Source organism: Ovis canadensis, chromosome 2, assembly GCF_042477335.2.
Source record: "Ovis canadensis isolate MfBH-ARS-UI-01 breed Bighorn chromosome 2, ARS-UI_OviCan_v2, whole genome shotgun sequence".
Classification (NCBI taxonomy): domain Eukaryota; kingdom Metazoa; phylum Chordata; class Mammalia; order Artiodactyla; family Bovidae; genus Ovis; species Ovis canadensis.
In genome coordinates, this window is record NC_091246.1 from 181,155,772 (window position 1) to 181,180,769 (window position 24,998).

A 24,998-nucleotide genomic window follows, 5' to 3' on the forward strand; every position below is an offset into this window, starting at 1 on the left:
ATGCACATTTAATCATTTAATTATATCTGTTTGTTTATTGTATTATTCTTTTAAAAAGGAAGCTTCACTAACTAAAATATATATAAACTCAAATGTTTGGATCACTGCCCTGGTCTTTCAGTTCAGTTCAGTTCATTTCAGTCGCTCAGTTGTGTCCGATTCTTTGCGACCCCATGAATCGCAGCAAGCCAGGCCTCCCTGTCCATCACTAACTCCTGGAGTTCACTCAGACTCACATCCATCGAGTCCGTGATGCCATCCAGCCATCTCATCCTCTGTCGTCCCCTTCTCCTCCTGCCCCCAATCCCTCCCAGCATCTGAGTCTTTTCCAGTGAGTCAACTCTTCGCATGAGGTGGCCAAAGTACTGGAGTTTCAGCTTTAGCATCATTCCTTCCAAAGAAATCCCAGGGCTGATCTCCTTCAGAATGGATTGGTTGGATCTCCTTGCAGTCCAAGGGACTCTCAAGAGTCTTCTCCAACACCGCAGTTCAAAAGCATCAATTCTTCGGCGCTCAGCCTTCTTCACAGTCCAACTCTCACATCCATAGCAGCTAAATATTCCTGCAACACACATTTGCTTTCTTATGGACTTTTACAGATGGTAATTTATGAAATACAATTTGCCCCTCATCCCAATCCCTCATCCTTTTCCTTATTATATAAATCTTCTTGCATTCCTTAATCAGCTATTTCCCCAGAACATATCAGATGCAAACCTTGTAGACTGGAAATTGAGCATGTAAAATTATTCTTTTCGTGTGTGAATGAGAACCTATTTTCTAAAATTACTAGGCTTAATTTTTTAAAAATATGGTGTATATCTATCAGGATTATTCTGTGCAAATAACAAAATCTGTTCTACTTGAGTGAAAAGAAAGGAAGTTTTAAAAGTTACTAGAAGAGTTCATAGACGATTGAAACACAAGGGAGAAGAACAGATCCCAGGTTGGATTGTCATAAAGAATTCTTGTAGCTACATCTCAAAACTGGTCACTGACCCCCAGATCACACTGCCTCAGCCACGACCAGCATACACAATGCTTCTACATTGACCTTAGACCCTCCTTCTGCTGTTGATATTCATATCAGCGAAAGGATAAAGCCATCTTATCTTCTCTTGTGTAACTCCTGGGTATCCATCTCTCAAGTTAGTTTTCTGAAAACTAGTGGCAAAAAAAGACTGGAACATGTAGCTGTAAAAAAATTCTGTTGAAAATCACGATTTAGGAAACTATCAAAAGGTAGAGAGGTTATCAAAATATTTTGAACCTCGATTCCCATCCATTTAAACAAAGCAAGTAGAAACACAGAAAAGTAAGACTTTTCTGGAGAAAATAATTTCTCTTCATTGACTGAATTAGGCTAGGCCGATTAAGTTTTTGTTTTAAAAATTTAGCACTTATATTAATAATTAATCATCATTTTCTGACTTTATGAATATCATTTGCCCCTTTTCTGCAAGAAAGTTTATGTTTCTGGTTGTGTGTAAATGATGCTTCTTAGTTTCTCTCTACTATAACATTTTCTGGTTGGGTTAATTTGCATCTTCTTACTGGAAATATGCTTTCAGATAGGAGCAAGTGTTTTATTTTCACATGTGATAGTGCATCCTCTTTCCTGGACCACTCTTAGGTTCAGAGGCTCCTATGATCACTCACAATATTTAAAAGATAAAACAGAGAATATATATGTTCCAAGATGATTTCAGTGTCAGAAGGTTTTATAATATCCCTCCCCCCACCCCGCCAATTAGGACCAAATTTTTTTTCCCCATTTAGGAACCATTAACTTTCACAATGTCTAAAATGTCAGGAATTTCTTATACTTGCATCTTACTTTCTTGGTTTAAGAAAAGAGAAATCAACCAATTAACAGATTTTTAGCTTATTAAATCTAGTTAAAAACATTCTTGGTAAAAAAATCATCTAGGTTTATTAGTCCTCAATGATTCTAAAAGTACAGTCATTGTTAAGAACATGTTCACATGAATATACTGTAGAATAACTTCTACAGCAAAGTCTAACTGTGCCTAGTCTTACAGAGCATCCTTTTCACTGACAGTTGAGTCATTAGGAATGTATGCTGTTTGTTTTTCTTACTCTAACATGTCAGCTAGGTGTTTGCCCTCAAGGATGACTACAAAAATGGTATGAAAGACATCCATCTGCCTTTCACTACAAAAGTGGCCATGAGCCATCTCACAACCTCATGACTGTCAGTTTTTTCATCTCTAAAACGAAGGGTTTGGATGACCTCTAAGTTCCTCCCAGCTCTGTAATCCCAAGCCTGTCATTTTGTGCTACATAGTGTGGTGATAGGATATTTGAAAAGTTAAAAAGAAAATCCACTATTCCGAGGAAACTTCATTTTTAGAGATTGCAAAAAAAAAAAACAAACCACAGAACTCCTTTTGGAAATATTTATTTGTTTTAAATGCACCACTCTTATAAATAACACAAGCATAAACATTTCACATTAAAAATGCTTTCCTTATGGTGGTTCCTATATATTTGACAAAATACCCAATGTCCTTTAAAAATAATAAAAACTTTAATTGATACGCTGATGGTAATTGGCTTCCCAGGTAGTGCTAGTGGTAAAGCACTCGCCTGCCAATGCAGGAGACCTACGAGACGCAGGTTCGATCCCTGGGTTAGAAAGATTCCCTGGAGGAGGGCATGGCAACCCACTCCAGTATTCTTGCCTAGAGAATCCCATGGACAGAGGAGCCTGGTGGGTTACATCCCATAGGGTCACAGAAAGTCAGACATGACTGAAGCAACATAGCATGCACACACTGATGATGACAGCTATTAAGTAACTTTCCCAAGGTCCCCCCCGGAAGTGGCAGAAGAGGATGGAGACCCAGATCTCTCTGATTCACGACCTGCTTAAATCTTCTCTACTATACTTCGATCAATGGAGCTGATTAAAACCATGGCTCCTCCAGCATCCACAGACTGAATGAATGGCTGTGACAGATAGATGGATAAGCTGAATACTGGGACAAGCCCTACATCTTCCTGGAAGGATATGCTTCTATGTTCTACACACACATTGCACACTTCTTTCACAGTGCTTATCTGGCTATGCTCTTTGCTTTCTTATTTATAGTCTCTGCTAAGGCCACAGCTGTACCTTCTTTGTTTCTTTATATTAAGCACAATGAGTTACATTTGGCATACACTTGATAAAAGTTTGTTGAATAGGAAAAAGTGAATAGGTGAAAATCTTAAAGGACAGGCAATTCTGGTATGGTTCACACTAGGTTTTCTGAACTATTTTTGTTTATATATTGATTGTGCTATGTCTGCACGGCTGCCCAAGGGCTTTCTCTAGCTGTGGTGAGGGGCAGCTGCTCTCTGGCTGCAGTGCATAGGCTTCTCATTGCAATGGGTTCTCTTGTTGCAGAGCCCAGGCTCTAGGTGTGCAGGCTTCAGTAGTTGTGGTGCATGGGCTGAGTTGTCCTGTGGCATGTGAAATCTCCCTGGATCAGGGATTGAACCTGTGCCTTGGCAGGCAGACTCCTATCCACTGTACCACCAGGAAAGTCCCCACACTAGTTTTTCATGTCAATTTGTTTAATGTGCTATTTTGTGGGCATGCATCCATTCTATAAGTTGGAACTTTCTGTCTTAAGGGTTATACCAGAAGTCACTCCTTGGAATCAGATAAGAGATGACTAAACGACAGATACAAGCAAGTTCCGATGGGGCAACTTAAATTATCTCATTTAATTCTCACAACAGTCCTGCGAAGTAGATGATATCAGTCACACTTTACAGAAGGAGGACTTGTTTTCTCCATTCAGGGAGAAAACACTGCTAGTCATAAAGCTTTATTTTACTTCTAGAATGTTTTGTTATACAAATTCTCTGCCCTTTAAGCAAGCATTTATATAGGACAGGAAAGATACAAAGATGGTTAAAACTCAGTTCCTAGTGAATGTTCATCCTGTAATTACTAAGAATACATGAGCCAAATAACCAAAAATTAAACATTTGATTCCTGATCACCCCTGGAATTCATTACTTTCTTCTTATTATTATTACTGACCTGCACTTTCATAGGTGTTGAGATTACTGTTACTTTTCCGAGAGATGTCAGCCATCCCCAAGAAATGGGCCGAGAAGATTTACAAGAAAACAAGTAAGAAGTATTCTTTGAAAGGTTAGATTGGAATTAAAGTATATACTTGTGTGGCAACCCACTTTTTTAGTAATTCAGAAAAACATCCCCAAGCAGGGGTCATAATAAATAATTTTGTGGCAAGAGCTGGATAATAAATGTTTTATGCTTTGTGGGCCATATGGCCTCTGTTCCAATGATTCAACTCTGCAGTCGTAACTTGAATGCCTCTATGGATGGTATATAAACAAATGGGGGTGGTATGTTCCAGTCAAACTCCCAAAGCAAGACTGGAGGCTGGATTTGGGCCAAGGACCATCATTTGCTGACTTTGCAGCAGTGCTACTCAAAACAGAGTTCTGAGGTCCTTCTGTTACCGGTCAATAATGAAGTCAGTATAGAACTTGGACATTTAAACCTTTAAAAAGGTGTGTAGCCATTTAGTCAAGTAATTTTATATTTATTGATCTGATGGTGGAAAATTTGAGGCTTATTTTCATGTTTTCAATTTTTGTTTAATTTTTATAGTCATTCATTTTGATTACATTTTACAAAAGTTTCAATCCACGATGCAATGTAAAATTTTAAATGGATTCTTCACCAAAGATAGTTTGAGAAGTACTGGGCCTTTGGAGAATGGTCCAAGGCCTCTGGTCAATGCCTTTGGAGAAGTACAAGGGTGCACCCCCTTGTCTCTGTCCTTTCCTCCTCTGATTTCTTTGCTTGAGGAAACAGAGATTGGGAAAACCAAAGTGTGAGTGGCAGAGGGCTGCTGAGGTGGGGAGCAAGTCAGAGAATGGGGAGGTCTTGCACTTTCAACAACACAGCTATTCCACTCAGCAGCACCATTTGGATTTAGTCCTCCAAAGTTTCCAGTGGTGTCAGGTGGGCTAAGAACTGGAGATCCAGAAGACATGGGGAATGCCTTTTAAATTAAACTATTTCCTCCCCCCTTTAGTCAGATAACCTCAGGGCATCAGGAATGGACACCAGCACATTCTGTTTCACTTCCAAAAAACATTGAGATGGTGGGCTTCAGGACAAAGGCGGTGACCACGGAGCCTTTACTTGCAAAGAAAGAGGAACGTTCCCAGGAACTCTTCAATACCAACTTGGGCTTTTTGTTGCCAAGACCTTACTTAGAAACAATAACCTCCAAGTCTGTAGCCAGGGAAGATGTTCCTCACTTTCTGAAGGGGCGGCCAAGAAAATCTGAAGGTGAGTTCATTGAATTACGCAGTGATTCCTTTATTCTTTGGTCAATAAATATTTCTTTACTCATCTTTTTCTTCAGAATTTGAAAATCTTTACAGGGAATTCATATTTGGTTGATCTTTATCTGTGGGAGTTTTGGGGGCATACAGTGAGGATACTTTCATTCAAGATTTGAGTTAGCTGTTCTATCTAGCCCAAAACTTATTTACTAGATAGCACACTGATGCCAGCATTTCCCCTTAGGGCACTTCTGTCTTTGATATCTGCTTAGTTCAGTTCAGTTCAGTTCAGTTGCTCAGTCGAGTCCGACTCTTTGCGACCCCATGAATCGCAGCACGCCAGGCCTCCCTGTACATCACCATCTCCTGGAGTTCACTCAGACTCACATCCATCGAGTCCGTGATGCCATCCAGCCATCTCATCCTCTGTCGTCCCCTTCTCCTCCTGCCCCCAATCCCTCCCAGCATCAGAGTCTTTGCCAGTGAGTCAACTCTTCGCATGAGGTGGCCAAAGTACTGGAGTTTCAGCTTTAGCATCATTCCTTCCAAAGAAATCCCAGGGCTGATCTCCTTCAGAATGGACTGGTTGGATCTCCTTGCAGTCCAAGGGACTCTCAAGAGTCTTCTCCAACACCACAGTTCAAAAGCATCAATTCTTTGGCGCTCAGCCTTCTTCACAGTCCAACTCTCACATCCATGCATGACCACTGGAAAAACCATAGCCTTGACTAGACGGACCTTAGTTGGCAAAGTAATGCCTCTGCTTTTGAATATGCTATCTAGGTTGGTCATAACCTTTCTTCCAAGAAGTAAGCGTCTTTTAATTTCGTGGCTGCAGTCACCATCTGCAGTGATTTTGGAGCCCAAAAAATAAAGTCTGACACCGTTTCCACTGTTTCCCCATCTATTTCCTATGAAGTGATGGGACCAGATGCCATGATCTTCGTTTTCTGAATGTTGAGTTTTAAGCCAACTTTTTCACTCTCCTCTTTCATTTTCATCAAGAGGCTTTTTAGTTCCTCTTCACTTTCTGCCATCAGGGTGGTGTCATCTGCATATCTGAGGTTATTGATATTTCTCCCGGCAATCTTGATTCCAGCTTGTGTTTCTTCCAGTCCAGCATTTCTCATGATGTACTCTGCATAGAAGTTAAATAAGCAGGGTGTCAATATACAGCCTTGATGTACTCCTTTTCCTATTTGGAACCAGTCTGTTGTTCCATGTCCAGTTCTAACTGTTGCTTCCTGACCTGCATATAGATTTCTCAAGAGGCAGGTCAGGTGGTCTGGTATTCCCATCTCTTTCAGAATTTACCACAGTTTATTGTGATCCACACAGTCAAAGGCTTTGGCATAGTCAAGAAAGCAGAAATAGATGTTTTCCTGGAACTCTCTTGCTTTTTCGATGATCCAGCAGATGTTGGCAATTTGATCTTTGGTTCCTCTGCCTTTTCTAAAACCAGCTTGAACATCAGGAAGTTCACAGTTCAGGTATTGCTGAAGCCTGGCTTGGAGAATTTTGAGCATTACTTTACTAGCATGTGAGATGAGTGCAATTGTGCAGTAGTTTGAGCATTCTTTGGCATTGCCTTTCTTTGGGATTGGAATGAAAACTGACCTTTTCCAGTCCTGTGGCCCCTGCTGAGTTTTCCAAATTTGCTGGCATATTGAGTGCAGCACTTTCACAGCATCATCTTTTACGATTTGAAATAGCTCAACTGGAATTCCATCACCTCCACTAGCTTTGTTTGTAGTGATGCTTTCTAAGGCCCACTTGACTTCACATTCCAGGATGTCTGGCTCTAACACTGTCCTAAACCAATTGGCCTAAACCACCAGGGACAAACTTGCAGCCCCAAATTTTGCATTTATTGGCTTATTGCAATAAGGGCATTGCACAACAGAGGAAATGTCAAACAAAGGAGAAAAAAAAGCATGATTATGATAGGATTTGGGTGCAAGGAAAGTGAAGTCACTCAGTTGTGTCTGACTGTTTGTGACTCCATGGACTATAGCCTGCCAGGCTCCTCTGTTCATGGAATTTTCCAGGCAAGATTACTGGAGTGGTTTGCCATGTCTTTCTCCTGACCCAGGGATCGAACCTGGGTCTCCCGCACTGCAGGCAGACTCCTTACCATCTGAGCCACCAGGGAAGCATTAGGGTGTAAGAGTAGAGCTTAAATGAAATTTTTAAATGAAATAGTGTTTAAATTTTTTTAAATTTTAAATTTATTGTGGTAAAATGTGCGTAACATTAAATGTACCACTTTAACCATTTTTAAGCATACTGTTTAGTGGCTTTAAATACATTTACATTGTGGCACAAACATCATCACTGTATCTCCAAAACTTTTCATCTTGTAAAACTGAAGCTCTACAGCCACAGGACTTTTTTAAGATTTATGCTTCCATTATTCATATATGGATTATTTTTGGCCGTGCTGGGTCATCGCTGCGGCGTATGGGCTCCTCATTGCTGTGTCAGGGCTTTCTCTAGTTGCAGAATGGGGATTTCTCTAGTTGTGGTACTCAGGCTTCTCACTGCAGGGCCTTTCTTGTTGCAGCTCACAGGTTTAGTTGCTCATGGCATGTGGAATCTTCCCAGACCAGGGATCAAACCCATGTTTCCTACAGTGGCAGGCGGATTCTTAACACTGGTCCACCAGGGAAGTCCAACACCCATTCAACTTAAACTCTCCTTTCTCCTGTTACCCCTGATAGCCACTGTTCTACTTCCTGTCTCTATGAAATTGACTATTCTAGATCCCTCATATAAGTGAAATCATTGAATAGTTGTCCTTCCCTGTCTGGCTGATTTCAGTTGACCTGATGTTGAAGCTGTGTTTCGAGAGGCTGTGTGTAAAAGTCAACATCAAGCTGGACTGTGATGTAGACCCAAGGGTCATAGTCCTTGAAATCTGCAAAGTTTACCCCCAGCTCTCCACAGCCTCTCTTCAGCCTCCTCTCTTTTCACTCTTCCTCACCAGATGATAAACGTCAGCACCGCCAAATGCCTTCCATTCCCAGAACAAATATATGAATATTTTCACACACCGTTTTTTCCACTGGAACATTAAGCCATCCTTCAGGTATGCCCTTAGATATGCCTTCCTCTGGGAAGTCTTCCTGAATGTCTCTAAGACTGGGTGAATCACCATGCCTTTGGACTCCCATAGGATCCTAACCTTGTCTCCAACCAACACACATCATGCTAAATTGTCACTATCTTTTTATGTGCTGGTCTTCACCAGATAACAAAGGCAAAAACCATCACACCTCCCCACACAAAGCTCCAGATCTGACACATAACTATTTTAAAACATATATTGAATTAGTAGCATCAACAGCAATAACCATTTATTGAGTGCCTGTTACTTCAAGGCACAAATGTTCACTGATATAGCTAATATTAACATGCTTGTTTCAGAAATGAGGCCTCGGGAGGTGAAGTGTATGCTCAGGATACATAGCTAGTGGATTACAGAGGCTGGGTTCAAACCTGGACCCCCATCTCCAAAGCCAACATATTTAAGCAACATGTCACATGTGTTCAGAGCTCACAACTCCTGTCTGAGCCCCATTTTAATTATGAGGGGAAAAAAAGGAGAAACATAGTTTTCTAGAGGAGGTGAGTTTAGAGAAAAGGAAGGGCAGTTGGTACACCAGGTGGAGAAAGGATAGATGGAGAGACTGAATTGGACATTGTGGTAATAGCATTTCTCTTGGCCAAACCACAGAGAATCTTGAAGACGTAATAAAAGCAGCACATTCAAACAAAAACAAACTGGGTTAGGTCAGTATTCTGTAATGGGATCTGCTCCATAGGTGTTATGATCTTGTCTGAGAAAATCAGCTGGTGTTTTTTCTCAATTTTTTTTTTTGTTTAAATGTAATCTTAAGATAATCAATAAATGTTGTTTAAGAAAAAGTCAGAAAAGACAGATGAGCAGAAATAAAAAATAAGAAATAAGAAGCACAAATACTGTTTCTTCTAGAATGTAATATTCTTCTAGAATGTAATTCCACATTTTTAAATAACATGTTTCTAACTACAGTGCTTGATTGCTCAATATAGACATTAGGATTTAGCATAGATATTAGTATTTAACAATTTCACATTACTATCTGCACACAAGGCAATCTTTGTGCTTTAAAAAATTAATATTCAATGTCTCCCTTATTATGACTAGGTAAAATATCTTTCAGAGCTGAACCCCAGACTATGCTTTGATGGCATTGCTTTTCTTTTGAGACATTCTATTTATCCTGGCTTTAATAACTGCTTCATTTCAGCATTTGTTTACTTTCTGTATATCTGTCACTAATTCATCCCCATCCTGTCTAATGGACCTGAAAAATGCACCTCAATACAGGCAACTGCACACCAGGTAATTCATTGGTTTCTTTTGTTTTTGGAGACATTACTCCTGGAACACTGCCCTCTTGTTTCACTCTGTTCCTTGGTCCTTGGACCTCCTGACCAGCTGTCTCTCTGGGAGTTCCTCACTGTGATCCTGGAAGTGCCTTGGCTCTCTGTGTTCGACCCCTGTGTGCTGGGTACACAGCTTCCTCTCCCTTGGTTTATACCTCATTTGGCGGGGGGCGGGGGGGGTACATTTCAGTAGCTTCCTGCAGAGGATGCCTGGATTATATTAGTGGTAGTTTTTCACTGTCTCTGTTTCCTCTGAGCTCTTTCCTTTCTTTCTGTTTTGTTCTATACATTTTCATGTTAGAGGCTATTCCCATATGTCAGTTGATCCTTGGTGATTATCAGTTTTTAAGACGGGGAGTCTAAAAAGTGCCCAGGGGCTCACAGGGACTTGTGGAATGGGCAGAGACGTGAATGGTCGGGTGAGGGATTTCTCTCAGCTAGTTTTCCAGTGAGAAGAAGAATCCAGCCCCCTGCCTGTAGGTTATAAGACTGGAGTGTCACATGTCAAGGTTGAGGCTTTCATTTATCCTCACATTTTCACTCCAGCACCCCGTTTCTGCTCTCAGGTTTACCCAGCACCTTAGCATCTTTCAGGCTCCTCAGAGAATGCACTTCCAGCCAGGAATGGAGAAGAGCAACCCTCAACTATTGGGGCAGGACAGGGAATCTGGAATCTATTGCTTGTACACACTGAAGCAACCCCTTGTTTCAGTCTCACTCGCATCCCCACCTTTAGAGGTGTCTGGTATTAATATCTTCAATTCCTGCTCCTTTCTGGGGTTCTCATTTCTTGTTGAGTTCTCCCCGCTGCAGAGAAAGCTGATAACTCAATAGGATATTATTTATCCATATAGTTTTCACTGTCTGAAATTTCACTGATGTCATGCATGTGCTACTTTACCGTCTGGGTTTCTGTTGTTGTTCTTCTTTACCTTTTAATTAATTATTTGTTTTTTGTTTGGCTGGGCGACTTGCAAGATCTTAGTTCCCCAACCAGAGCCCCAGCAGTGAAAGCATTGAGCCCTAACCACTGGACATAAGGGAGCTCCTTTCTTTACCTTTAAAAAAAATTAGTCTACCATCGTTTCAGTGGAGTTTGTGGAGAGAGAGGTGGAAAGTTTGTACATTCAATCCTTTAACTCATACTTTTAATTCAATACTCTTTCTATGAGACTGACATGCTACCTACTGCCCTAGGGAGGCAAGTTTTGATACACATTTTAAAAGGCTTTCAATAAATATTATCCCATTACCTACTGAAAAGATCTTACTTCTACATTCTCATCAGAAATATAAAGAGTGCCTTTCCATCTCATGTCATTCTTCATCAATACTGGAGAGTATCCCTCTAAATATTTCTAATAACTGAAAGATTTTTTAGCTCAGAGGATTGTACCTATGCAGGCAACTATAAATCATATTCAGTTATATTTCTAGTATTATTTTGTAATATTATTTTAAAGTCTCAACCTCTAGAATACAACATCTATGAGGGCAAAACCAAGATAATCACAATGATGTGATCACTCACCTAGAGCCAGACATCCTGGAATGTGAAGTCAAGTGGGCCTTAGAAAGCATCACTACAAACAAAGCTAGTGGAGGTGATGGAATTCCAGTTGAGCTATTTCAAATCCTGAAAGATGATGCTGTGAAAGTGCTGCACTCAATATGCCAGCAAATTTGGAAAACTCAGCAGGGGCCACAGGACTGGAAAAGGTCAGTTTTCATTCCAGTCCCAAAGAAAAGCAATGCCAAAGAATGCTCAAACTACCGCACAATTGCACTCATCTCACATGCTAGTAAAGTAATGCTGAAAATTCTCCAAGCCAGGCTTCAGAAATACATGAACTGTGAACTTCCTGATGTTCAGTCTGGTTTTAGAAAAGGCAGAGGAACCAAAGATCAAATTGCCAACATCTGCTGGATCATGGAAAAAGCAAGAGAGTTCCAGGAAAACATCTATTTCTGCTTTCTTGACTATGCTAAAGCCTTTTACTATGTGGATCACAAAACTGGAAAATTCTGAAAGAGATGGGAATACCAGACCACCTGACCTGCCTCTTGAGAAACCTGTATGCAGGTGAGGAAGCAACAGTTAGAACTGGACATGGAACAACAGACTGGTTCCAAATAGGAAAAGGAGTACATCAAGGCTGTATATTGACACCCTGCTTATTTAACTTCTATGCAGAGTACATCATGAGAAATGCTGGACTGGAAGAAACACAAGCTGGAATCAAGATTGCCAGGAGAAATATCAATAACCTCAGATATGCAGATGACACCACCCTGATGGCAGAAAGTGAAGAGGAACTAAAAAGCCTCTTGATGAAAGTGAAAGAGGAGAGTGAAAAAGTTGGCTTAAAGCTCAACATTCAGAAAACAAAGATCATGGCATCCGGTCCCATCGCTTCACTGCAAATAGATGGAGAAACAGTGGAAACAGTAGCTGTCTTTATTTTTTTGGGCTCCAAAATCACTGCAAATGGTGACTGCAGCCATGAAATTAAAGACACTTACTCCTTGGAAGAAAGGTTATGACTAACCTAGATAGCATATTGAAAAGCAGAGACATTACTTTGCCAACAAAGGTCTGTTTAGTCAAGGCTATGGTTTTCCAGTGGTCATGCATGGATGTGGGAGTTGGACTGTGAAGAAAATTGAGTGCCAAAGAATTGATGGTTTTGAACTGTGGTGTTGGAGAAAACTCTTGAGAGTCCCTTGGACTGCAAGGAGATCCAACCAGTCCATTCTGAAGGAAATCAGCCCTCGGTGTTCTTTGGAAGGAATGATGCTAAAGCTGAAACTCCAGTACTTTGGCCACCTCATGTGAAGAGTTGACACATTGGAAAAAAAACTCTGATGCTGGGAGGGATTGGGGGCAGGAGGAGAAGGGGACGACAGAGGATGAGATGGCTGGATGGCATCACCGACTCAATGGACATGAGTTCGAGTGAACTCCAGGAGATGGTGATAGACAGGGAGGCCTGGCGTGCTGCGATTCATGGGGTTACAAAGAGTTGGACATGACTGAGTGACTGAACTGAACTTATGAGGGCAAGAATTTAGTCTGTCATTCACAATTATATTGTCATCATCTGGGACAGTGTTGGCTACTCAATAGGAACTCAATAAATATTGGCTGAATAAATGGATAAAGAATTGGGGTGGTTCTTTGGCCAGTTGTGGCTAAGCAGAATGCCTGCACCCCTTCTTATTGGGATCCTCTTTTTAGGTGACCATTTTTTGCTTGAGAATGGCTTCTCTCCCTGTGATACATCTCAGAGAGATTTCTTGAAGTGAAATTTCAAAATGGCAGCCTGTGCCTAAATGAGGACATACAGACATTTTTTTTTTTTTTGCCTTCAGAGTATTTTTAAAAAGAAAGCAAGGGAGATTTAACATAAAGTCTCCAGCCCTCTGGCTTCCCTTGGCAATGGGAAGATCTAGCAGTGCTGGATTACCCAGCCAGAATGGACAACACCATCTGAAACTGGGAAATGGATGCCCCAGTGGTTGGGGCACACTGTCCCTACCTGCCCCACTTCATCTATGTATGTGCCTTCTTCTACCCACTCCAATATTCTTGGGCTTCCCTTGTGGCTCAGCTGGTAAAGAATCTGCCTGCAATGTGGGAGACCTGGGTTCGATCCCTGGGTTGGGAAGATCCCCTGGAGAAGGGAAAGGCTACCCACTCCAGTATTCTGTACAGCCCATGGAGTCTCCAACAAGAGTCGGACATGACTAAGCTACTTTCACTTTAACCCTGAATACGTTTGGAGACTCCGGCTTCAGCTTTAAGCTGCGATGGTGAGTGGGGTTTTAGGGACCATTCTGGTGTTTTCGTAAGAAAACAATTAGGTTTTACCCTTCCTGGTAAATTCCATCTCACCCTTCCCTGCACCCCTTCAGACTTTATGCTCTATCCCATATTTGAGTTCAAACAACAGTTGCGAGACAATAATACGTAAATATTTTCACATTTCTGTGAAGTCTGGGTTTTCTGAGTAAAAAGCATTGGGAGACCAGTTTAAAAAATGATTGAATGACAAATATGGCTTGGAAATTAGAGATAAGATATTGCTCCAGAAAGATCAAGGCTGATTTTGCCAAATGCCATTTGCTTAACTTTCTAGGGTAAGAAACAAACAAACAAGACTGAGAGACACATTTCCCCTTTCTCCTAGGGACATTAGCATACATTTCATGGTAAAGGTCTCTCTTTCTTGGAAGGGAAAGATGGTTCGAACTGCCAACACTCTCTGTAAGCTCTGAGTCTCATAATTTCAGGGTCTCCTCCTGTGGGACAACCTTACCACCTGTGCAGGGAAATATCTGGTTCTCATTGCACCAGCTTGCAGGGAAGTGGGGTGCAAGGAACTGGCACTGGGGTGACTCACGGGTGCTAAGCTCTATTTTCCGATCCAGAGGGCGTGTGTTTCCAGAAGGAATATAAATAAAAATAAGTAAATAAATATCACACAATGTGTGTACAAATGTTATAAATATAAAACATATGTACAACATGTATTTATATAAAAACAGTATGTTAAAATACCCCCCCACCCCAACAGTGGCAGTAGTTTTGTGTGGTGATTCTGCACCCACTTCCATGTAAATCACATCTGGAAAAACTTCATTTTACCAACTTTTCCTCAAACCTCAGAGCCAGGATCACTCCATCCACATCCCCTGGCTTAGGGCTGACTGTGTTCACTCTGCTACTAAGAATACCTAATAATAATTACTATTATTTTCTTGTTACAGGGTTTTCTACCTCTGACATGAAGTATAGTAGCCGAAGAGTTGAGGTAAGAGTAGTTTTGAGCATTTTTGACTTACGAATTAAAACCAAAGAATCTTGTCAGAGACAAATTCTATCAAAAGACTCAGAACCCAAATCCTCAGCATATAATCTTGGGAAAACAACAACTCACATATAGTTTATAGAAGAGCAAATCATTTCTGAGAAAATTATATCTTGACATGTATATATATTTTCTGGGTATAGTTCTGCACATAATGAAGTGAGTAGCTCTTTTGGATATACCTAATTTTTCTTTTTTTTAATGCATTGAGAAGTTAGGTGATTCTTTTTCCATGGTAGAAAGATTTTCCTGGTTGTCTCATTTGTAAGTGAAGCATTTTGAAAGAGCATTGCAGTTCTCCAACTGTCTGACTCTTCTGTATCCTATAAGTCTTTGAGAAAACACATATATATTGCTTAGTGTTGAAAAAAAAAGTTCATTGGCCTAAAAAAAAAAATGCTGCTACTAGGGAGATGTTTAAAGCACTGGAAGAATCTGCTTCTAATTTTGAGAAGTCATGTAGGCAATAAAACTGGGGAATTATACTGCGTCTTTCCTGTTTTTAATGCCTATTTCTAGTCAGATTTCTTTTCCTTTCTTCTAACACGCGGGTGGCAACAGAATGAAAATTAAACATGTAGCTCTTAATTACCACTCATGATCTATGCTTTTCTATGCTATATTATTAGGTATCAAATCTATATACACAAGGCCACAGTGAAACGTGTAAAGAGTTTATAGCTTAACTGAGCAAAAAGATGAATATTATATATTGGGTTACACTGACCTCTACAGGCTGATAATAATATAAACTAGCTTAATTTGAAAATTAATTTGACATGAGTTTGAGTAAACTCTGGGAGTTGGTGATGGACAGGGAAGGCCTGGTGTGCTACAGTCCATGGGGTCACAGAGTCAGGTACAACTGAGAGACTGAACTGAACTGAATTTGAAAATAGTTGGAAGGCCAAGGAAAATTTAAAAATGTAGTGAGCTAAATTTCTCTTTTTAGATTTTTTGGCCACACTTCAAGGAATGTGGGAACTTAATTCCCCAACCAGGGATCAAACCACATCCCTGGCGGTGGAAGTACAGAGGCCCAGCCACTGGACCATCCAGGAAGTCCCAGGAGCTAACTTTGAAGTGTATAGCATGGCAGATTTATAAGCCACCATCAGCAAAACAATTCAGCCAAGCAATGAGGAGTAGTTGTGAATGATCACAGAGTAAATAAATGTAACAGCAATTTTAAGCTGTTCTAAGTGGGAATTTTTGGAGAAGGCACTGGCGACCCACTCCAGTACTCTTGCCTGGAAAATCCCATGGACAGAGGAGCCTGGTAAGCTGCAGTCCATGGGATCGCTAAGAGTCGGACACAACTGAGCGACTTCACTTTCACTTTTCACTTTCATGCATTGGAGAAGGAAATGGCAACCCACTCCGTTGTTCTTGCCTGGAGAATCCCAGGGACGGAGGAGCCTGGTGGGCTGCCGTCTATGGGGTCGCACAGAGTCGGACACGACTGATGTGACTTAGCAGCAGCAGCAGCAGCAAGTGGAAATTTTAAGTTTTGGACAAATTCCATGGAAAGTAAACAGAAAAGAGAATAGATACAAAGTAGAAACAAAATAGAATGTAAACAGAAATGACAACAGAAATCTTTAAAAACATAAATGTTTTATAATTTATATGATAGAGGCTTTATTTTTAATAGATAAGCATGAATCTTGTAATGTTAATATTAATATTAGTTTATAAAAGTATTATCTTACCTTGGTCCTAAGAAAACACCAGGAATGAGATTTTAGTTTTTAAAATTGTGATCTCCAGGATAACTTTGTACTTTAAAGCCCTTCCTAAAGAGAATCTTAAAATCTCTTCACATTACTTGAAACCAGTTAACATGAAATGCATGTTTCTACATTCATTAATTTTTCTTTCTCTCCTTTTAGTTCCCTCTGCCACCACTATCATCTCTGCCCATGAGATCTGGTCTCCTTACTATACCCCTAAGTCACAAGGATCAAAAAGCGAGAAAAAGAAATATTCCACACCTCGTATCTTTCATACCTAAGCTCTCAGAGCCTATTAGTCAATCTGATGAATTTAGACCATCAAATAAGCAGAAGGAAGCACCGTTCAAGGTGTTAGTAGATCGGACTCTGAGATCCTTTGACGGTTCTATTTGGTCCAGAAACATGTGCTCTTTTTGGAAGGCTCACCATCACAGACAACACCTGGAAAAGGAAGTGAGTAGGAAATCCAAGGAAAGAGAAGAATGTGTCAACATTGAAGTCTCTCACTTTGAAAAAGGACAATCTTTAGTGTCCTTGGAGAATTTCAAGGAAGGCAGTTTTCCTATAGATAGGGAAGAGGATATTGACTGCTATGGTAATGAACTGAGAAGAGCAGAAGAGAACGCTCCATCTCTTTCATCAGGAAAGAAAGAGGATTCAGTAGCCAGAAACTATGAAAAAGATTCAGAAGTTGGATATATCAAGCCAATCAAGTTAGGTCTAAGCCAGGATGAAGGGACTAAAAATGATAAAGCTGATTCAAAAAGTGCTTCAGCACTTAAAGGTGGAGCAATTGAACGAGACCATATTTCAGAAGATTACGCTGTTCTTAAAAGTTTGTCCGATATAGTCACTGATGGCCCCATTGAAAAGCTTTCAGAAGACCATAGCAGCACGGAGACAAGCACAAAAATATCAGTAGCAGAAACAACCAAACCAGAAATGAATGGGATGGTGCCTCTTATCCACATCAATTTCCCTGGAGATGAAACTCCCAAGGAACCAGCAATAACCAAACCAAGCCTCCAAAAACGAAAGGGCATCCTTCGTAGCAATAGTAGCTTCAACATACTTGCACACCAAGAAAATGACAGGCATAAGGTGAAAACCCAGAGAATTAAGTTAGATTCAAAGACCAAGACCAGTAACAGGACACCTCAAAATTTCATGATTTCCACTGAAGTTTCCGTGAAGACTACCATGCACAAAACCAGTATAAAAACTCAAGTTTTTCCTGCTTTGGGGCTTGTGGATCCCAGACCTTGGCAACCACCCAAGTTTCAAAGGAGAATGCCACAGACAGAAAGGAAGCAATCTGCTTACCAGGCTTTGAAACCTAAAAAACCGTCATTCCCTTGCCTCTATAAAAATCCAGGAATAAAAAAGTCTTCTGTTCCTCTCTCTGCTCAACCAGCAGAGCCAAGACTGAATTACTTAGATCTGAAGTATAGTGACATGTTCAAAGAGATCGATTCAACTGCAAACGGGCCTGGAATCTATGAAATGTTTGGAACTCCCGTTTATTGTCACATGCGAGAGGCTGAACGGCGTGAAAACAAGTATCACCGAGAGATATGCTCAGCTCCATCAGGCAGATGTGTCACCAATAAATGCCGATCTTCACACACTGAGAGGAGCAGCAATAGCCGAAACAGACTTTCTCAGAAAAGACCGCATAGTAAACCCCCCAAATCTTCTCTTGGCATTAAACCAAAGCACAGAAGTTTAATTTCCAAAGAAAAGGATTTCCAGGCTGTAGATAGCACCCTACAAGATGCTGAAAATCGTGATGGCATTTCAGAACCAGGGTGGCAGATTAAGTCTTCAGGAAATGACTTTCTATCTTCCAAAGAAGAAGTTCAGCCCATGAACTTGGTTCAGGCTCATGAGCAGTTCACTGAACAGAATGATTTCTTTCCTGTCTCAGATTTGTCCATTGTTGAAGAAGTCTCTATGGAAGAGTCTGCTGATGAAGAAGACATTTCTAACAATCAGATACTTGCCACGAGCCTCAGAGATCTGCATCAACTTGAAGAGCTACGCCACCAGACCCTATTTGTTCTTTCAGAAAACAGCTGGGCAGTACCCAGTGAGAAAAATTCCAACATGCATGTACTTCAAGAGGAGCAGAAGGTAGCATCTCCCGGCGAAACAAATGCCAACCAAACTTTAACTAACGATGTAGACTTTGATGGTTTTTCAGATAAGTCGAAAACTCTTAGGAGTTTCTCTTCCCAAGAGAAACAAGAAAGTGTAACTTCTCAAGCATATCAACACTGGGCCCTGTTTTTGGATCATGATAGGTTAGCTAATGAGTCAATTCCATATCAAACACTTGGAAAAACTTTAAATGATGCAGATTCAATTTCCCAAGAAATTCTAGACTCTGTAAAGAATGAAGAATTGACAGATGAACTCTTAGGTTGTCTAGCTGCAGAACTATTAGCTCTTGATGAGAAAGATAACAGCTCTTGCCAAATAATGGCAGATGAAACAGATCCTGAAAGCCAATATTTTGTCCTCAGCAAGAGAGGAAATACCATGAAAGAATTAGGTAGAGAGACAACAAATGTCAACATACAGGTTGGTATAACTAGAATCGGGCTTTCCTAGTGGCCCAGAGAGTAAAGAATCCGCATGCAATTCGGAAGAGCTAGGTTTGATCCCTGGGTTGGGAAAATCCCCTGGAGGAGGGCATATTAACCCACTCCAGTATTCTTGCCTGGAAAATTCCATAGACAGAGGAGCCTGGCAGGCTATAGTCCATGCGGTTGCAAAGAGTCAGACAGAATTGCGCAACTAAGCACCGCACATCACATAACTAATAATCAGAGATTCATTGGGGTGGGAAGGGACCTCAGAGACACTCTGCTTCAAAACCCTTATTTTCATATGGGGAATCAGAAACCCTAAGGAGTTAAATAGTTTCATCAAGGTTTCATTGTTTGGTTGCAAGTTTGGAATCCAGGTCCCCTGACTCTCATGCTGTTTTCATTATGCTGCCTCACTTCTAGAATTTAGCTAGCCTGACACTGCATTGGAATCACTTTGGGCACATTATTGTAGCAAAACTACTTGCTAAAATAGGTAGATATTATATTTGGTGATGATATTTTCAATCAACAACTAACAGCTGGGAGATAATTATGGGTAAAGCATTACTCTAGGTGGTATGTGAGATACACAGCCCCTGAAGTAGCTCACCATCTAGTTCAAAAAACAAATGAAGACACGAAAAGATCTTTTCTCAAAGATTCCCTGCACTTTAGCATTTGTTGCCAAATGGTTTGCTTTAATACAAAAATATTATTGATGCCTCCTGTGTTCCTGGTATTGGGATAAGAACTGGAGACACGATAGGGTACAAGACACAGCCATTGCTCTCAAGAAAACATAAGCAATAATCCTGAATTCATTAAAAAAATTTTGTTTGACATTGGAGTTGGGATAAGAAGAATATTAACAGGTGGTAGGGTTATGCCTGTTTTAGTTTTCACTGAAGTATATCACCCTCCTATTCTACTAAATTTTTTTTAAGATGAAAGTTTTTGTTTGTTTGCTTGTTCTTACCTACCTCAACAGACTTGGAGTTTGTTTATTGGCTGTACCTTGCGGCATGCAGGATCTTAGCTCCCTGATCAGGATTAGAACTCGCAACCCCTGCTTTGGAAAAGTGTGAAGTCTTAACCACTGGACCACCAGGAAGTCCTATCTTCTCCTAAATTTTAAAGATAGAAGCATTCGGTTTAGCTGAAACATTATTCACTAAACGCTAACTAGGGTTATATCACGCTCTTTCAGGATCAGAAATAATTATTTTAAATAATTGAACAGAAGAATACACAAGGTGAGAACTTGACACATGTGAGTGAAACACATTATACTGTCTCCCCTCTGTCTTCATAACAGCTCCATGAGGTCAGTCCTGGAGGTAATAACAAGTCTCCATTTTGCAAATGAGGAAATCGAGGTTTAGAAAGTCTCGCAGGGAGTGAGCGGTGGGGAGGGGCATCCTGATTCCAGCCCAACACCTTTAATCACTGTACAGTGGGAATATTCCTTGCCATAAAAGGCTACCTCCACCCTCATGGTGAGCGTGGTTTCTGCTGGGAGGTGGATAGTGATGCAGAATGGCTGCCAGGCTTGGGTGGGAGACAGGGGTACATGTGTACACGCCTGTGTGTCTGAGATGGGTCTACAAGTCTGCCAGTTCACATTCAAGAAAAGCTAACAAGCTGGTAAATATAATCAGCCCATAACCCTACCCTGCAATTGGAATAAAAAACTGACCTTCTGTGATCTTTCATTTCCAAGCAGTCCTTAAATTTCAGTTTGAATAGAAACATGAAAGGCTGGGGAGGAGGAGGAACCCATGTGGCCCTTTGAAGGCACCTGGGGTCATTTCTAGGAAAGGTGATCCTGTGCCATGTCTTATTCTTAAGGGCCTTCTCTGTGCCTCTACATCACCATCATCGTTTATTTTTAAGAACTCATAGAGGAGATCAGGACAAAATATTTTTGGTTCTGATCAAACAGTTGGAAAACCTGGTGTAAGCTCTACAAAGATACTTATTTCCCAAGGGCAGGGCCTCTAAAGGTTTACTGTGGATACATATCTCTTGAGAATCACGCTGAAATGTAGAACTGATTCCATATGTCCAGGGTCTGAGATTCTGCAAGTTTAACGAGCTCCCATGGGATATTGATGGAGCTGGTTTGCAGATTCTCCTTTGAGTAGCAAGGGTCTAGAGGACCATGGATCTTCAGTCTATTGCAGCTGGTCTTGACCTTCATACTTGCTTGTTACGCTTGTGCATGCATGACATGTATGTAAGAAAGAAGGTTTGGGGAATTCCCTGGGAATCCAGTGGTCAAGACTGCCACAGGCTCTGCTTCAACCCCTGATTGGGGACCTAAAATGCCACAAGATATGTGGCACAGCCAAAAGAAAAAAAAAGAAGAGAGAGAGAGAGAATATCCATATGTATGTATATTTGTGTATAAATGTGGATGTGTATGGAAATGTAGGTATAAATTCTTTTATGTGTGTGTGTTTGCATGTATGTGTGTGTTGTGGAAATAGAACAGGCAAAGGCTATTTATTCAGAGCTCATAATAGCAAAGGAGTCAACCACCATCATTTGCATTTGGTAGAGACTCAAAAGCAGGCAGAGGAGTGAGAAAGATTTTTAGTGGAAAAAAGCCTTCAGGTGTGCCCTGATTGGAGGCTGTTGTTCTGGGGAGGTTGTTGGGGCAGACGGTTAACTAGAAGGGGGCTCCTATGTGATTGGTTAAGGGTGCATATTTGGCCTTCTCTGATTGGTCCGAAGTTAGAAAAGGAAGATTCTCCTATCTGCCCTTTCTCTCTGTCCCAAGGACTCAATGTAATGATGACATTTTTTTTTTTTTTTTTTGTCTCATTCTTCCAGAGATATAGTAATGGCTTCAGGAGATATGACAAAGAGGAGAGATTTTTCAACTCACATGAAAAGAAGACATTTTCTGAAAATAGTTTAAAGTATGAAGAATCTATCCTGTGGACCAAGGGTGAGATCCTCGGGAAGGGAGCATATGGCACAGTAAGTGAAACAGGAAGCTTGCTAAAATAGAAAACCCCATTCCTCCTCGACTCCTCCCTCTTTCCTAATCTTCCTGTTTGCCCTCCCTACTCCATATACACTTTTACTTAGAGATCTTTTAGTTGGAAGTAATAGGAAACCCAACCCAAACCAGCTTGAAGAAAAGGATGTCCATTGTTTTATGCAACTGAAGGGTCTGGAGTAGGTCTGACTCAGGGCACAGCTGGTTTCAGAGGTCAAATAACGTCATCAGAGTCTGGCCTCTCTGTCTCTCCTTTTGGCTCTCGTTCTCAGGCTTCATGGGGTGGTTCAGTTCAGTTCAGTTGCTCAGTCATGTCCAACTCTTTGCGACCCCGCAGTACGCCAGGCCTCCCTGTCCATCACCAACTCCCGGAGTTCACCCAAACCCATCCCATTGGTGATGCCATCCAGTCATCTCATCCTCTGTCATTCCCTTCTCCTCCTGCCCTCAATCTTTCCCAGGATCAGGGTCTTTTCAAATGAGTCAGCTCTTCGCTTCAGGTGGCCAAAATATTGGAGTTTCAGCTTCAACATCAGTCCTTCCAATGAACCCCCAGGACTGATCTCCTTTAGGATGGACTGGTTGGATCTTCTTGCAGTCCAAAGGACTCTCAAAAGTCTTCTCCAACACCACAGTTCAAAAGCATCAATTCTTTGGCGCTCATTGCATTTCTCGCCTCTCCTTCTCTGAGGGTCAAGTCCTGTGGGAAAGAGGTCTTTTTGTTCAACAATTCAAGTTATGTTACCCAAAGTTGGGAGAGCCATTGCCAAGAAGCAAAAACAAAAGATATTTCTTATATTTTGTGAATTGCATAAAATACCGTTTAAAGTCCCAGCTGCTGCTGCTAAGTCGCTTCAGTCGTGTCCGACTCTGTGCGACCCCATAGACAGCAGCCCACCAGGCTCCTCAGTCCCTGGGATTCTCCAGGCAAGAACGCTGGAGTGGGGTGCCATTTGGGATATATGTATATGCATAGCTGATTCACGTTGCTGTACACTTGAAACTGACACAATATTGTAAATCAACTACAGTCCAATAAAAATTATTACTCCAAAAAATGTTTTTAAAAGCCCAAGCACTGTACATGGTATTGGGTTGACCAAAACGTTTGTTTGGGTTTTTCAGTAAGACGGTATGGAAAACCCCGAACAAACTTTTTGGCCAACCCAATATTTGCACAGATTGCTAGAGACGACTGAATCTAAGCTATTATGATATGCATTCACCATGCTACTTATCCCAATCTTTGCTTCCCTGCAACTTTCAATTTGTTTAAGTATAGTACTTCACATTTACATAACGATGTATCATCTTAGAGAAAAACCAGGGTTTGGGAGGCATTTTGTGAATGAGTCACCGTTTATCTTTAATAATAAGGTATTGGTTTGCTTCTAGGTATATTGTGGTCTTACTAGCCAAGGACAGCTAATAGCTGTAAAACAGGTGGCTTTGGATACCTCTGATAAATTAGCTACAGAAAAAGAATATCAGAAACTGCAGGAAGAAGTCGATTTGCTGAAAGCCTTGAAACATGTCAACATTGTGGCCTATTTGGGGACATGCTTGGAGGAAAACATCTTAAGCATTTTTATGGAGTTTGTTCCTGGTGGCTCCATCTCTAGTATTATAAACCGTTTTGGGCCATTGCCTGAGATGGTGTTCTGTAAATATACAGAACAAATTCTGCAAGGTGTTGCTTATCTCCATGAGAACTGTGTGGTGCATAGAGATATCAAAGGAAATAATGTTATGCTTATGCCAACTGGAATCATAAAGCTGATTGACTTTGGCTGTGCCAAGCGTTTGGCCTGGGCTGGCCTAAATGGCACCCACAGTGACATGCTCAAGTCCATGCATGGGACTCCATATTGGATGGCCCCAGAAGTCATCAATGAGTCTGGCTATGGACGGAAGTCAGACATCTGGAGCATTGGCTGCACTGTGTTTGAGATGGCCACCGGGAAGCCTCCACTGGCTTCCATGGACAGGATGGCAGCCATGTTTTACATTGGTGCACACCGAGGGCTGATGCCTCCTTTACCAGATTGCTTCTCAGAAAACGCAGCAGACTTTGTGCGTGTATGCCTCACCAGGTAAGAAACTGAAAGCAAGAAAGGAGGATAAATCCCCAGGGATTCCAAGCAGTTGACATTTCCTCTGAGATTTATGGCCCATTTTCAGCTCTGCTCAGGTTATAAAATCAAGTGGGGAGTGATTTTGCTCTGAAAAGAATCATGAGTAGCCGCATTGGGTGATGTGTTCTGTGTTGTACCAGGGTGTGGGGGTAATGCTTCAAGTGGGAAGTGTCTCAATTAAATGTCTTATCAGGTCCAGATAGTACTTGCTCAAATCAATGGATGTGCAAGAATTGCTACTTATTTGCAAGATCTGTTTATTTACCAAAGAGACATCTTCCCAGGGACTAGCCATGGTGAAATGGCATCATCTGTGCTTAGCTTCCCTCCCCTTTTGGGGAACCAGTGTTCTCATTCCTCCCTAAAACTGGCTCTCAGGAAAGTATGTGAGAAATTCATTCATATCAAGGAAATGACATGAATTGATTAATCAATGATTGACAAATTTAATGTATTGTTCCCCCAGAAACACTTGCATTTAAAGTGAGAGGAAACATTTTGAGTCAAAGGAACAAATCTCTAATTGAAGTATTTCAAGCATCAAGTGGGTAGTGTTTGGGGAAGCAGAAAAGTCCCAGAAGGTCACCTATTTTCTCCTGTCCTGAGGCTTCCTGGTATTTATGGAATAAAATTCTGGTTAAAGTGTAAGGACTGTAAGGGAGCTGAGAGACTACTCACTTGTGTAGTTTTCACTTTTCTTAGCCAGGTACTCTCTGCTTAGATGAAATCTTAATTCGAAGAATAAAGCAGGAAGGCAGAGAGATGGCTTTGGTTAGTGTGTGTATCTCTATGCATGAATGGGTGTGGTGGAGGAGGGCTGAAGAGAAGGGCAGGGGTGCTCAAGCCCACCTACCTACTCTTGATGTAGAGCAGCTTCGAGG

General features: G+C 41.1%; 1 protein-coding gene across 1 annotated transcript in view; it reads left to right on the top strand.

The window, feature by feature from the left end:
- MAP3K19 (mitogen-activated protein kinase kinase kinase 19) overlaps window positions 1–24,998 on the top strand; it is a 53,452-nt gene that overhangs the window by 24,195 nt on the left and 4,259 nt on the right. The window contains exons 7-12 of the mRNA XM_069577766.1: window positions 4,072–4,150; window positions 5,088–5,347; window positions 14,545–14,588; window positions 16,538–18,964; window positions 21,811–21,960; window positions 23,378–24,075. Coding sequence (XP_069433867.1) covers window positions 4,072–4,150; window positions 5,088–5,347; window positions 14,545–14,588; window positions 16,538–18,964; window positions 21,811–21,960; window positions 23,378–24,075 — 3,658 coding nt within the window. The remainder of the gene's footprint in view (window positions 1–4,071; window positions 4,151–5,087; window positions 5,348–14,544; window positions 14,589–16,537; window positions 18,965–21,810; window positions 21,961–23,377; window positions 24,076–24,998) is intronic.